Here is a 16234-nt window from a genome sequence, read left to right as displayed (position 1 = left end):
AAACTTGTCTGTATCACCATAACAACATGTATGTTTTATAACAATTTTCAGCTTACTTGACTACAAAGAGGATCTGAAATTATAGTAAAAGTGAGACAATGAAAGGGCTAGGAAGTAAAAAAGGAAGCAAAACACATTTACAAAATAGCTATCATAAGGACTCTACTAATACTTAAAAATAAGCACATTCTTTTTTCAGCATGACTTTAACATAAAATGATTTCTCAATGTAACAGCAAAAGAAGTTAAAAGTTAGAGATTCAAAAGCCTGGGGAAAAATGAAAAGAAAATGTGCACATGCAGAGTGGACACTAATATTACTGTTCATCTATAGTAGATGTATACTGTGTACTATTTAAAGGATTTTTTACTGTTATAGTGAAACCTATAAAACACTTAACCTTGACACATTTCTATTCTACAAAACCAAATATATGTAAATAAAAGATAATGGAATACAATTTCAGTTTTATTTAACAGTAAGAAAGAATATTCCTGCTTGGAACATGCCTAGCTTGGCTCTCCTCTGTACAACAAGAAACAATAAAAGGGTAGTTCTTTGAATTTCTTTTTCTGAAATCATTGTCTTATTGCCAAAATGTTAGAACTTTCTGTGGGACACAACATACTCCTAAGTAACTATATGCAGTTCATTAAGGTATCAGTTGTCCTTGGAGGGTTAAATGGTAAAAACCAATATACAAGGGAGTCTAAGATATACATGCAAAGTCACCTTATGGGTCAGAACAACAGAGTTTAAGACCTGGCAGTATGAGCATAATACAGTAATAATAATTGATAGTAATTAAAGTCTTCCAATACAAATAGAGTGCTGCTGTTGGTTAGAAACAGAACAAAGAAAAAGCAAGCAAGCAATATTGGCCATACCTACGTTAAGTACCCATCTCCATAAAATGGATAACCTAACTTAATGTCACTAACCATTTAGAATCATAATTATTCCCTCTTGGAGAAAAACGAAAATATAAGACTGGCATGTACGAAATCAAGTCTAGATATGAGACCAGAATATAAATACAAATCACAGGGCCTGGGAAAATGGTGAGATTAGGGGTACTTGGAATGATGAGGTAGGAAACAGGATAGAAGTCAGAATTATGAATAGGCGTAAGCTTCTCTTCTCTGTCCCTGTGAGTTAAGTAAAACAGGATGAAAGGCATGTTAAAAAGGTTCCATTATAACTTATTTTTCTCCAAGCTTCTATTTCTCACCTGCTCCCTCCTCTAATTTTCCTTTCACTGCTGCCAATGACTGCTACAGTAGAGGAGGAATAAAGGAAGAGGGAACATAGTAACAGAAAACAGTAATACACGACACATATGAACAATGGTGTTGCAGGGAAAGAGGAGGAATGAAAGAGAAAATGGTGTAGTAGTTCCCCTTTATCTGTGGTCAAACCTGGTCTGAAAATATAAAATGGAAAATTCCAGAAATAAACAATTGATGTTTTAAATTGTGCACCATTCTGAGTATCATGACATAATCTCACGCCATCCCCTTCCATCCCACATCCCTCTGTCCAGTGCATCCATGATGTATGTATAGTACACCAAGATCTTTTGAGAGAGACCAGTCACATAACTTTTACTACAGTATATTGTTATAATTGTTCTATTTTATTATTTGTTATTAATCTCTTACTGTGCCTAATTTATAAATTAAGCTTTATCATAGGTATGCATGTATAGAAAAACACATAGTATATAAAAGGTTCAGTACTGCCTCTGGTTTCAGGCAGCTGTAGGGGTCTTCAAACTCATCCCCTGCAGGTAAAGGGGAACAGTGTACTGGCATATGCAGGAAGGAGAGAGAAATTCTGCAGCTGTGTGAGTGTGGGAATCATTCACATGGGAAGAATGCACATAAATTGGTCAGATTAATTACAAGGTTGCTTTTATTAAACTAGATTTTTATGAACACAGCTTTTGGTATTTTACTCAGAGAATGAAAAAGTTTGTTCTGCTATTTAAAAATCTTGATAGGTTCTTTAAGTACATTCACTGACTAGTATACTTAGGTTGCTTATACTGGATATAAATATATCTGTTAAGATCTAAGTCTAACTAAAAAGCATTAATTTGGAAGATACTGATATTGCCAGATGTTGATTATAGGCAGAAAAAACACAATAATTTTTTTTTGTACCAACACAAAATATTAGGACAGCAATCTCCTCAATATTCCTGCATTCACTTTACATACATTTGTATACCACTTTTGTGAATACATTTGCAAAGATGTATTACAATAATTCTGTATAATGTCACAAAAGATGAATATATACAACTATTGTGCAGCTTCTTATATTTCTGAACCTAGTGTTTACAAAATCAGAAATGGACTTGGATGCATTCACCACATTTCAGATAAATGAATATTGGATATACTTATGCAAATATCAGTCTAGCAATGTATAAAATAGCACAACAATTGGGATATACATAATAATAGACTAGTTCCACAAATAATGCCATTTATTAAGTTAGCATATATTAAATACACATAGAAAGTTATGTGGTTATTAAGGATGAATCAGTTAGGCTCCTTGCTCACTCTGAATTCATTGTGAATCACCAAAATGACAGAAATGATATGATTCTTTAATAGGCATTGTAGAAAATTGGGAAAGGCTAATATGATCAATTAGTAGTCAAAACAGAAGAAAAAGTGCATTCAAAGGGGCAAGCAGTACAAGCTAAATTGAAAAAGGCAGAGAGACTTGTAGAGGAGTTTTTAAATCTTTTAAATTTCTGAATATCATGTAGGGAACATATTGACAGTCAACAACACATAGTAACAAATCAAAAAAGAGAAATTTATCAACTTATAATATTTTTAATGTGACAAGACTCACTGACTAGTTTACATGATAAGTTGATGGAAAGGGATAAGCAAATAAGGATAATCCTTTTTCATTAAAATTCCAAATAGTGCTCTGGCCAGGTAGCTCAGCTGGCTGGCGCATGATCCCGATACACCAAGGCTGCATATTCGATCCCTGGCACATACAAAACAAAAACCAACCCTTCTTCTCTCTCTGAAATCAGTCAATAAAAATATAAATAAATAAATAAAATTAGTCAGTAAAAATAAATTTTTTTTAAAAATCTAGATAGCCATCATTTTAACTAAGAAGACCTGGGGCAAGTGGCCTACGGAGATCCAGTAAAAGCAAAATTAGATAACAGGACTAGAGAACAGGGTTTATCACTGTGAGGCAGTAGGAGTAAAGGTTACTCTTTTACTTCTTTCCATTTAGAAAACACTAGTTTAGCTGTATTAGTTAGATGTGTAACTTTCTTACCTTGTTTTCTATTCTAATCTCCCTGAAGGCAGAACCTCCAAAATACCCACTTTTGATAACCTCATACTATCTTAAAATCACCCACAATAGTTAGCATAATATCTCGCATATTGTATGCTTGTTGAATTATATTAACTGAAAGATAAGGTATAATGCATTAATTAGTTACACTGAATGCCTTCTATGTAGTGAAAACTAGTCTAAGGACTAAGGATAGAAAAAAGTTATTAAGAAAATGGATGAAAAATAAAAAATTATTTTCTCCACAGAACTCACATTCTAGTGGAAGAAAATAATGTATGCAGTCTAATACATGCATTCAAACATTTATTACATACTATTATGTGCTATGCTCTTTGCACTAGTTGACAATGAGATTTTCATGTAGGTTAAATGATTTTATTCCCTCAGAACTCCCCCTCCCCTCCTCCTAAAGTTAGAAACAAACTATGAAATTATATACACTAGATACATTGTTTCTAGTTGGCCTCCCACTCCTAGCAAACCACAGAAGGGGTAGCTTTATGTTCCACACTTTTGGGAAAACCTGATTAGAACACTGGCTCGCCAGCTACCTGTTTCTTTTAAGAATCTGAGCTATATCTGTAAAAGGCACATACCATATGATCTCACTTATATGTGGACTCTAATGAACAAAGTGCCCCTGGCTGGTTTGGCTCAGTGGATTGAGCGTCGGCCTGCGAGCTAAGTGTCGCTGGTTCGATCTTCCAGTCAGGGCACATCAGAGAAGGAAAACTCTGATTCCAAAAAACATCCGCTGCCTTGCGGCATACCTCTTCAGGGGAAAGGCTAAGGGAGTAAACCCCGACAGAAAATCCGGAGCCGGAGTCCCTAAGGCGGTTTGACGTTGTAGTCAACACCGGCAACTCCTGCGGCGCACCTGAAGCCAAGCTGTATTGACTCCGTCTTTCCCTTGGATCCTTCAGCTGCGAAGAGAGGGGGGGGTCTGCTGCATGGGCAACAGCAGACCCTCCATATCACCCTGCCCAGGCTCTGTAGCTTCAGCTTCACTGGAGAGGACACTCCAGCGACATCACAAGATGTCGATTCAGCAGGGGAGGAGACAGATACCGTGTCACTCCCGAGTCGGACTGCACAGCCATTCTCGGCGGTGCAGATAGACTCTTAAGAAACTACACCATCGTCTCTCGAGACGGCTGCCGACGACGAATGAACAAAGTAAACTTAATGAACAAAATACAAACAGAAGCATAGATACATGGAACAGACTGACATGTTGGCGGGGAGAGAGGTGATGGATGAAAGAAGGTGAAGGGATCAGCCAAAGAACATATATGCATGACCCATGGACACGGACAACAGTGTGGGCATTGCCTAAAGGATGGAGGAAGAGCTGGGTGGAGGTGAGCAAAGGGGAAAAAAGCAGGGACAAATATAATAGCATAAACAATAAAACACAATTTAAAAAAAAAAAGAATCTGAACTAGAAGACACTGAGATGGCACTGAAACTGAGAGGTACTTAAACCAAGTTTGGACAACATGCAAGATAAGAGTTGAAAGAGACAGAGAAACAGAGATTGAGAACACAAGATCACAGAGATACTGCCATGGCTGAGAGATGGACAGGAAAACACCAAGTCCTCATTTTCCCAGCTTTCAATATGTATAAGGCCCAGCTGAGGATTCACAGATCTCTACAATAACTTTCTCTTATTTCAGCTACCCTGAATTTATTTCTTGCCCTCTTCAGTCAAAAAAGCCTTGATAAGACCAAAAATAGCAAAGTATCAACTGGTCAACCAAAATAAAGTGTTCACTATTCCCAATGTGGGTTCATTCTGAAACTAAAAAGTCCTCTCACAATCTCCTTTCAATAGGTTACTATGATGCCATCCTTCCACCACAATTTGTCTTCATTTGGGGAGGGAGAACTCAGACACCCTATACTGGGAAGTGTAAATTAATGCAACCTTTTTGGGGAACAATGTGATAGTATCACACTGTAAAATGTACATACTCTCTACTTCAGCAGTCCACTATTAGCAATTTACTCCCCCCAAAAGAGTTTGACAAGCGTACAGAAATTAAACTGGTGTTATATTTTTGTAGTAAAATATAAAAAATTTTGATTGCTCTTCAACAGAGTGATTCTATGCAGTCATTAAAAAGGCCATGAAATACATGTTCACACTATACTGTTAAATTTAAAATGAAATTTATACGACAGTAGAAATAGTCTCTCTCTCCACATATATGTTTATATCTTGAAAATCATAGTGCTCTCAGGAAAAAAAAATGAGGAAACACAGTTAGAAAAGCAAGTACCATATTTCACTGCTTCAGGGACACACTTTTTTTTTTTTCACATTTTAACATCTTTAAAATTGGGAGGCTTCACATAATCCTTGTGAGTAAGGTAGCAGTTGTGACATAATTGTCATTACCTATGAATCAAAACATGAAGAATACGTGTCAGCTTGGAGAAAAACCTGAAGACAATGACAGTGTATTTTTAAGAAATGTTCTCTTGATTGTGAAGAAGAAAATGTATGGAAAAACAGGGACATTAACTACTTGAAGTTGAAAATTAATTCAGAAGACTGTGAATGTGGAGAGATTAACTAATTCTTAACTAATTTATAACAATTATAATTACCTTTTCTTCTATCACAAGTGATACATATACACATACACACACATATATCTATATAGTTTTTTCTTCATACAAAACTGTATAAAGAAGAAAATTCAAATGGTCCATAATTTCACCATCCAGATAATTATTCAAGACATTAATAGAGGGAAAATAAAAAATCAGCTGTATTAGTCACATGCTGTACTTTGCTTATTTGTCCTCTAGCGTTTTAGAATGTTGCCATTAATAGATTATTACCTGTTACAAAGATTAACATTTCTATTTCTTTGGGGGGGGGTTGCTGGCTCATTTATTTTGCTTTTTTTCTCCCCCACTAAAAAAATTTTTTTGTTTTTCTATTACAGTTGTCCCACTTTTTTCCCCATTGCTTCACCCCACCCTGCCCACCCCCTCTTCCACAGTCAATCCCCACCCAGTTGTCCATGTCTGTGGGTCATTTATATATGTTCTTTGACTAGACCCTTCCCCTTCTTACCACCCCAGTTCTCTCCCTCCGCCTCCCCCTTTGTCACTGTTAGTCTTCTTGTTTACATGCCTCTGGTTAAATTTTGCTCTTCTGTTTGTGTTGTTCATTAGTTTCCTGCATCAGGTGATATCATATGGTATTTGTCTTTTGTTGCCTGGCTTATTTCACTAAGCATAATTCTCTCTAGTTCCATCCATGTTGTCGCAAATGGCAGGAGAACCCTCTTTCTTTCTGCTACATAGTTTCTAAGTTTGCAAAATCATGTTTCTTATGTAAATCACCAATTTTTAACTATGTTTCAATTTGGAAAAGCATATAAAGAACAGTTAAATTCCCAGGTTGCTAAATAGGACTATGTAACTCAAAATGCACTTTTAACATAACAAATACTGCAAGAATATAGAATCTATAAGCTCTGTTATGGACTAAATTGTGTTCTCCCACAATTCACATTTGAAGCCCTACCTCTCAATGTGGCTGTATTTGGAAATAGGCCCTCTAAAGAGTTAATTAATGTTAAGTAAAGTCATAAGGGTGGAAGAAAGACCAGAGCCACCCAGTCTGTGGTATTCTGTATGGCAGCCTGAGCTGACTAATAAAGGGTCTTTATAGCATTATCTTAAAAAAATGAGTATTTTCTGTTTCAACTTGGGATATCTTCTCTTGCTATAGTTCTAGTGTCAAGAACAAATATTCCCCTTCATTCGTCTATCTGCTGATCAGTGAAACTGCAAATGTTCTCAATTCCAACACCTCTGGTTTTGTTTTGTTTTTTTCTTCTGTCAGAATGAAGGCTTTGGAATTGGTATTTCATGCAGATAAAAGCTGAGAGAATGAGGTGATGTGGGAGACAGGGAGACAGGAGAGAAATTGAAGAACTCTAGTGGGATGGGAATGAACATTGGAATCAGGATATCTGGGTTCAGACTGCAACTATGCTCTTTACTAGCCATATGACCTTCGGAAAATTATTTAACTTCTCTGTGGATCAGTTTCTTCATACAAAATATCAGAAATAGAAACAACGGAAATAATAAATTCTACAGTGGGGATAAATAAAACAGCATAAATGACTGATATTCAAAATCATTAGCTGAATTAAGAGCATAGTTGCTCTGATATACTTATCTACAGTATATATTATTTATTTATGCAATTCTTCCCTTTATAGAGGTATTCTGAAGTGAAGAAAATAGTATGATCTTTGAAGTCAAATAGATCTGCATTCAAATCCTAATTCTGCCAGTTAGAAGCTATATGACACTGGGTTAGCTTTAGTTTCATTATTCTTAAAATGAGGCCAACAATGTTCACCTTATATGAAAGGAATAAGTCAGATTAGGTGTATAAAGTGCTGACCAAAGCTAAGAATATTGTAAAGATGCTATTTTCTTTACAAATTAAGTGCATTCTCAATCCAAATCCCTATGGAATTTTTCATGCAATTTGACAAGCTGTTCTAAAATTCATCTAGAAGAGTAGATACAAAAAAAAAAAAATCCAAATAAAAAATAACATTGGGAGAATTTTGGAGATATATATATATATACACATATAAAGTTACGTAATTAAATCAGTATGGTACTAGCACATATAAAGACAAATAGATCAATGAAAAAGAATTAAGTTCAGCTCAGTAATTCCACTTCTGGATATTTCTCAGAAGAAACCCAAAAGACTAATTTGAAAAGACATACACACCATGCGTTAATTGCAGCATTACTTAAAATAGCCAAGATATAGAAACAACCTAAATGTCCATCAATAGATGAATGGATAAAGAAGTAGTACATATATATAATGGAATATTACTCAGCCATAAAAAGAAAGAAATCTTGATATCTGCAACATGGATGGACCTAGAAGGTATTATGCTAAGTAAAACCGACAGGAAGTCAAATACCAAATGATTCATTTAAATGTGGAATCTAAAACAAAAACAAAATAAATGAACAAAACTGCAACAAACTCGAAGATATAGAGAACATTTTGATGGCTGTCAGGTGGGAGGGATTGCTGGAGGGGATCGGTGAAAAAGGGGAAGGAATTAAGAAGTACAAACTGATAGTTACAAAACAATCATGGGAATGTACTGTACTGTAAAAAATATGTATGGGGTCAGATGGGTACTAGCTTTATCAGGGTGATCACTTCATAAGTTACATAAATGTCTAATCACTGGGTTGTACACCTGAAACTAATATAACATTGTATGTCAACTGCAATTGAAAAATTAAAAAATTATTTAAAAAAAAGAACAGAGTCCAAATATATATGTGTATTTTGCATATCATATAGATATAAGGGTAAGAATAGACTATTCAATAAAGTGTCGGGGCAACTGGCTGTCCTTAAATAACAAATTCCTACCGCATTCTATAAAAAAAATAAATCCCAGGTGGATTCAAGTTCTAAAAGTTAAAACAAAATTACCAAGGAAAATATTCTTAAGAAAGTTGGTAAGGCTCTAAGTAAGAGAGTCAACTCAGAAGCTGTCACTCATACCAGAGAATAAAGAAAGGACACGTATTTTATTATTGTATTGCAATTTCTTCCCATCAACTAAAATAAAGTGAATCCCAATCTTTAATGTGGTGTTCTATTCTAATCAGTATACAAAAATCCTTCTTATATTAAAAAACAATTTAAATCATCTTATAAATATGAAAGAAGATTGTGGCAAATAACTTTTTTTTTTTTTCAGATTTAATGTGCTTTATTGATTAAAATATTACATTTGTGCCAATTTCCCTTCCCTCTGCTCCCCTCCACCCGGTGGCCCCCCTCCCTCCAGTTGTCCCCCCCTTTTAGATTATGTCCATTAGTTGTGCATATAGTTCCTCCCAACCTCTCTCCGTCTATTCCATTCCCTCCTACCATGATCCCCAATTCCTATATCATCTCCCTCCCTCTCCCCACTCCCCCTCCCTGTTGACCTCCCCCCAATATGCTTCCCGTACCCACAGTTCCTTTTCCACTCTCGTTGCCTGTTTAGTTTGCCTTTGTTTCATCTCCCTAGCTTCTGTTTTTTAAACCAGTCCCTTTAACATCTCATATAACAGTGGTTTGGATCTAATGAACTCTTTCAGTTTTATTTTGTCCTGGAAACACTTTCTCTGTCCTTCTATTCTGAATGACAATTTCGCTGGATAGAGTATTCGTGGTTGTAGGTTTTGGATTTTCATTACTTTGAATATTTCTTGCCAGTCCCTTCTTGCCTGTAGAGTCTCTCTTGAGAAGTCAGCTGATAGTCTAATTGGGACCCCTTTGTACATAATTCTTTTCTTCTCTCTTGCTGCTTTTAAGATTCTCTCTTTATCTTTAATTTTTGACATTTTGATTATAATGTGTCTTGGAGTGGTTCTCCCTGGGTCCAGTCTCTTGGGAACTCTCCTTGCTTCCTGGACCTGCAAGTCTACTCCCTTCCCCAAGTCTGGGAAGTTCCCCTTTATTATATTTTCACTCAATTTTTCAAGTTCTAGTTCATCTTCCTCACTCTCTGGCAAACCAATGATTCTTATGTTGGGCCTTTTATAGCTGTCCCAGAGGTTTCTGATCCTCTCATTGTTGCTTCCCATTTCCTCTCTCTGCATTGGTTGACTGCTTGTTCCTTCTCCATATTCCAGTTTGTTGAAATGAACTCTGGATTTTTTTTCCTCACCATCTGTCTCGTATGTGGCTTTGTTCCTTTTGTTATGAATGTTTTTCGCTTCTTTCTTATCTTTTTCCTGCTCTTTTGTGAATTCTGTAAGCCACCTGATAACAATGGCCCAGAACTGAGCCTCTGACAGGTTTCTTATCTGTTCATCTGTCAGGTTCTCTATCTGTTGCCTGGTGAGCTGTGCCACCGGGATTTCTATAGTTGTCTGCCTCATTTTGACAGATGCGTTTTGTTTTCTTGGGCCGGCTGTAGGGGGCAGTGCCTGTGTACGCGTCACAATTCAGCCACCGGCGCCTGTCTGCGACCTATTTCGCAGCCCTGTGGTGCTTTCTTTGGGGGCGGGGGTCCAAGATGGATTCACACAGTTATTCAGCTAGGAGACCGGGATCCGTCCTCCCGCCCCCCTGGGCCTCACTGTTCAAGGCGATGCGGTGGCTGCTCTCCCCAGCGCTGGGGTCGTGCACTGCCAGGGGCCCGACCGCAGCAGGGATTTCTTGCCGCCCCGCCGCGGTCTCAGGTGCGATCGCAAACAGCGCTGCCCTCTTTAACTCTTACCTGCCCAAATGGCACCGCTGGTTTATAACTTCATATGTTGGGCTTCCGTGTAGTTTTATTTTCTGGAATTTCTAGTTATCCTTTGTTTTGAAGTAGTTGTATTCCTCTCTAGTTGTAGAGGGAGACCTAGCGTGTCCGTCTAAGCCTCCATCTTGGCCGGAAGTCCGGCAAATAACTTCTTAAAAAGAAATTCTTGACACCAATCAAGGCTGATAGTGAAAGAGTCAGGAGTGCAATCTCAAAACAAAGCTCTCAGATACCTGGTTAAAGAAAAATAAGCCACAGTACATTTACACAGTGGAATACTACTTAACTGTAAAAAAGGAAATTTTACCCTTTGCAACAGTATGGATGGACCTTGAAAACAGCATGCTAAGTGAAATAAGACAGTCAGAGAAAGATAAATACCATATGATTTCACTCAGATGTGGAATCTAATGAACAAAATGAACTAACAAGCAAAGCAAGAGACAAACTCAGAGCAGGCTGACAGCTGAGTGGGGGGGTGGGGCGAAAGGACTGAGCAAAAGACAAAAAAGAGAAAAAACTCATGGGCATGGACAGTAGTGTGGTGACTCCAAGGGAGGTGGAAGAAGGTATAGTGGCAATGGACGGAGACTTGACTGGGGGTAGTGAACACACAATGCAGTATAGAGATGATGTATTGCAGAATTGTGCACCTGAAACCTGTAGAATTTTGCTAACCAGTGTCACTCCCACAAATTCAATGAAAAGGGAAAAAAAGGCTATTTTTCTCATATTAATTATAAATAAAATGAAACAATTGAAACAATTTTCTGTTGTTAAGTGGGCACCTTAGTATCAGCACAACTTAGAAATGCATAAAACATAAAGTTTGATCTAAAAATAAACATATACAGTAGTCCCTCTTTATATTGCGGTTCACTTATTGCGGCCTCACTATCACGGGATTTTTTTTTAATATTATACTTATTTATCGCAGATCTTTTGCTATATCGTGGGATTTTGCGGTACTTTATACACATGTTGTTAAAAGTTACACAGGTTTAAGAGTGTAGAATATGTTTAAGAACATAAGTAGTGTTTATAAAAGTGTGGAAAAGGTTAATACGGGAGTGGGAAAGGTTAATAAGGGACTGGGAACGGTTTATAAGTGTGCGGGAAGGATTTATAAAGCCTTATATATAAATACTAAAATAAATGTAAGGTTCCTACTTCGCGGATTTTCACCTATTGCGGGGGGCGGCCAGGGGAGGGGGGTCTAGAATGTAATACCCGCGATAAGTGAGGGAATACTGTACTACGCTCCCATGATTCTAAATTGCATTATGAAGTAAATTTCTCAACAATCCACAATCATTTGCCTAAGACTAATGACATTTTAAAACCCAGAGCTTAAAAGAATCATAAACATAAAGGCTAACTGTATTAGGTAATTGGAAGGCAAAGCAAAACTTGATTGCTACAGTATTCAACATTCTAAAGCAATTTAGCAATTCAATAAAGAGGAAAAATGAGCTAAATGTTTTTTTTTCCTTTTTTGAATGACAACCTTGGAATTATGTTTTAATTAACATGTTGACAAAGTATCTTCAAAAGCTTTATCTCAAGATTTTATTCATCTGAATTGGCTTTCATTTATTGATATCACAATGAAAAGCTACTTGTAACTTGGTTTATAACAGATTCAGCATCTGTGTCAACCTCGGGGATGGAAGATAGTACTTCTCAGAGACACTTATCACTCCATTATTTCCTTGAGATCCCAGTTAAGACGGCCCCTATCGCTCTCATAGCTGTTTTTCGCTACAGTGCCCTTTCCACCAAATTCAAAATTTCACTCCTATACTCCCGTCCCAGCAGTAAACCCGCTATTTTCTCTAGGTTTTAATAATGAATTTTATTGTTAGCAATTAAGAAGTAGAAAAAATTGTAAAAGTACCAAAGGAGAGGAAAGAGCTGAAGCTACAAAGTTCAAGATCTCGCGATTAAAAGTTACCTTTATAATGAATGCAAAGAGACTAAATAAGATCTGTTAGATCTTTTATTGGCCTTCCCACTAATTCAATTCTAGCTTTAAAAAAAGCCTCCTATTCCCTCATCTCTTGGTATTCAACGTCTGTTGCACATTGGTAATTCTTAGAGAACAAAGTTTCTTTTCCAACCTTTTTTATGTTTCAGAGAGCGGTAGTAGGTCGGTAGAGATGGTTATCCCGAGTCGCAAGAAGATACAAATAAAAAGGAAACGCCAGGCTATATCACCTCACATTCTTATTTTACTTTAAAAATTCTTCAGGCATGATTTATTCCCTGGCACCTTCATAATTACTTTCCAGAAAATAAAACTCTGGAAATCTAACAATGCTCTAGTGAGAAGGAACTGAAAATTTTTCCTCGAAAAGCGGGAAATCAAGCGTGAAGTCTAATTTCTAAAGAGCGAGACGAAAGACCATCAAAATCTGCAGAGCTGGTTTGGTGGACAGGAATCCCCTTGTCGCTAGAAAGGTCGCAAACCCCTGGCCCTGGGTAGAGGCAGAAAAGTCTAGTGCACTGCCCACCCCCCACCCCCTGCTGCCAGGCAAGGGGCAAAAGGCTCCCGGGCTTTCGGGAAGCCGCACTGGAAGGCAGGCCCGGCATCCTCAGCGGAGAGTTATCTCACGTCCGGCCCCGCAAGCCCAGGGAGGGAGTTCGTCATAAACACGCTAGAAAAAAAGAGAACCTGAGCAGAAGGAACCGCTCACGCAACTTTGAAACGAAGCCCACCCACCGCTTGATCGTCCCCAAGACAAGCCTTACCGGCGCGAAACACTAACGAGTCGACTCAGGATTGCGACTACTACTCCCAGGAGGTAACGCGGCTGACAGATCTGGTCCCTCCCAGAATGCAGCACAGCGGCGTCCCCATCCCTTCCTCTTTCTCTGCTCCTCCTACTTTTCTCTTTGGCGTCACCCGGGAGGGCCGGAGGTAGGGTGCGGAAGGGACCCCAAGCCCTCAGCGTGCTGCGTCAGACGTTGGGAGGGGAGAGGGCCCGGAGCCAGGGGAGAATGGGAGGACGAAGAGGAGGGGCGAGGGGAGGGAAGGGTAAATAGTGGGGCAGGCAAGAAGATGGCGGCGAGAACGGAGGTGTGAGTGGACCTGGGTTCTGCAGCTAGATTGTCTCTTCCCTTTCTTCCCTTTTTCTTCTCCTTTTGAGATTGGCATCGAGAGGACAGAGTTCGGGTGGCGGCGCGGGTCGCAGAGCAGGGGTCACGGCGACGGCGGCGGCTGACGGCTGGAAGGGCAGGCTTCCTTCGCCGCTCGTCCTCGTTCCCCGGTCCGCTCGGTGTCAGGCGCGGCGGCGGCGGCGGCGCTTGGGGCGGACTTCGTCCCACCTCCAGCACCCTCCGGCACCGGAGCAGGCACTCTTCCCTTCACCATCCCCCGACATATCACCCCGGGGACTGGGCGCCTCCACCGGCGCAGCTCAGGGAGCGGGGGCCGGTCTCCTGCGCGTTTGTCGCGCCTCCATGTCGGATAACCAGAGCTGGAACTCGTCGGGCTCAGAGGAGGATCCGGAGACGGAGTCCGGGCCGCCTGTGGAGCGCTGCGGGATCCTCAGCAAGGTGAGCAATCTGCGGGGCCAAGGGCCCCTCGCCCACACTCACCTGCCGCGAGGCGAGCCACTGAGGGTATGGGGTGGGGCTGGGCGGGAGGCAGGGTCTGTCCGGGGGGGAAGCTGCAGAATGCGCCGGTGTGCGGGGTTGAGCGTTCTGCCGCTGGAGTGCCCGCGCCAGGGGTGGAGTGGGGAAAGGGAGAGAAAGGGACTGTCCTCCTCGTCTGCCCTGGGTGTTCGCGGTGGCCTGCTGCCGAGGACTGGGGGAAACGTGTCCCAAGTCCCGGATCCAGTTAGGGAGCGGGATGCGCACCATGACTTGGAACTCGGCGGCAGCTCTCCCGGGTATAGGAATCCGGGTTGAGCCACGGCAGTGCCCGAACAGCCGGGTGTGGGAGCAGTGCAAATAAGACCTCAAATGTGGTTAGTCCGGAGATGCCAAGCAGAGTATAGTGTTGGGGGGTTCTGGGAATGCTACTGTTCAGGCAGAAGCCGTCGCAACTAGGCTTGGTGCTAAAATCTGGGGTGGAAAACTATGCCAGGTTAGGTGTAGGGAGAGATCTTATTAAGGAGGACTTTTGTACTTTTTCCCTCACCCTTTACAAACTCTGTTCAGGAAAGAGCTATTGAGTCGCCACGTAGTAGGTACAAAAATACTCATAGTAACTTGGAACATGTTGGAATGGAGATTGACCTTGAGTCCAGGAAGAAGAGCACTATTTAATACAATATTCTTGCAGTCAGGGCCAGAGTAAGGAAAAGACATTCTACCTGTCCTGTATTTTTTTTTTAAACCTTTTTTTTCTTCAAAATTTTAACAAAGCAGATAGTCACATGTAGGACTCTAAGGTTAATTAGTTAACATCGATGAGGCTTTTTTTAAGAGAAAAGGTGGATGATCCTTTCTTTTGATAGTACGTGGGGGGGGGTTGTTTATTTTTTTAAAAGTTGTTAGAAGATCCACATTGCATTTTTAAAATTTTTTACTTCCTTCTCCCTTCCTGTTAAACTTTTAGAAATGGCTGGAGCTAGCAGTTAACCTGGAGAAGAGGGAGCTGGGGCGAGTCTCTCAACAAGCTGGTCATAAGATACTAGGTCATGTGTAGCTATTAAGAAATCACCCTGTTTCCAGTATACATACTTTGGCTAAGCATTTGGACATCTTTTGGAATTGTTTCATACTATGTGTTTATAATGTATTTAGAAGGCTGGTGAGAAAGGGCCTAAGGAAGGCATGAATATGTCAGGGCTAAGACTTACAAGTGTTAACTCATTTACATAGCAGAGAAATTACCGTTTGTGTTGATATTGTGATTGTTGTTGAAATTTCACTGAAAGGTTTTCAGCAAAGTGAAGCTGTCTCGGATTTCTCTAGTTTAATATATCTTGTAATTTAGGGATCTGTATTGAACTCATGGTATAATAGGTATATATTTTCAGACGGAATTATTACAAAATGAGCTCTTTGCTTCTGAGTGATTCTGGTCCTTTAATTGCTTTTCTCATTAGATAATAAGCAGACTTCCAAATTCGTATTGTGGTGGTATTAAGTATTTGACAAAACAAGTCATACTTTAAACCTATTGACCATGATTTTGGGACGGTTGGAGTGACTGGTAGAATCACCAGTGCTCTGAGTATTCACCTTATTTAGAATAGTGTAGTAGGTATACTGTATGGAAATACGGAAAAAATGGAGTCCTGTCTCTTGAATATTTAAATGTGTAGAAATAATAGTACTTGACCACTTCTTTGGTAGATAAATAACTTCAGTGTTTCTGCATACTTAGATCAACAGAATTACAGGTTTTGGTGTTACTCTTGTTTAAAAGCTATGAAGGTAATTTCCCTCAAATTTAACAATTTGTCGTTTCCTGGAAGCTAAATGAAGACCATTTTATGTTGAATACATGTTTTAAAATTTGAAGTACATATATATTTTGAGCCCCTTAATTCACTTGGTAAAAAAATATGAGTTAGAACTCAACATGTTCTTTTCCTTTTATTGATTG

General features: G+C 39.3%; 1 protein-coding gene and 1 long non-coding RNA gene across 5 annotated transcripts in view; one reads left to right on the top strand and one right to left on the bottom strand.

Annotated features, from left to right (window-relative positions):
• Positions 1–2792: 2792 nt before the first annotated feature.
• Positions 2793–14269, bottom strand: LOC150008536 (uncharacterized). Its single transcript, XR_016511121.1, has 3 exons — positions 13426–14269; positions 5635–5753; positions 2793–3058 (listed from the first exon to the last, which is right to left on the bottom strand). It is a non-coding gene; the product is annotated as an uncharacterized LOC150008536 (long non-coding RNA).
• CERT1 (ceramide transporter 1) overlaps positions 13512–16234 on the top strand; it is a 94577-nt gene continuing 91854 nt past the window's right edge. For 2 of the 4 annotated variants that reach the window (XM_090276395.1, XM_090276392.1), the window contains exon 1: positions 14074–14232. In XM_090276395.1, coding sequence (XP_090132521.1) covers positions 14137–14232 — 96 coding nt within the window. In that variant the 5' untranslated portion in view covers positions 14074–14136. Of the gene's footprint in view, positions 13595–13823; positions 14233–16234 lie in introns of those variants that run through there. The other 2 variants (XM_090276394.1, XM_090276393.1) reach the window with 2 other exon arrangements.

This window comes from Furipterus horrens, unplaced genomic scaffold (assembly GCF_987537825.1).
Source record: "Furipterus horrens unplaced genomic scaffold, mFurHor1.1.pri manual_scaffold_5, whole genome shotgun sequence".
Classification (NCBI taxonomy): Eukaryota; Metazoa; Chordata; class Mammalia; order Chiroptera; family Furipteridae; genus Furipterus; species Furipterus horrens.
The sequence above is the reverse complement of the archived record's forward strand: the minus strand, read 5'-3'. Positions and strand labels throughout refer to the sequence as shown.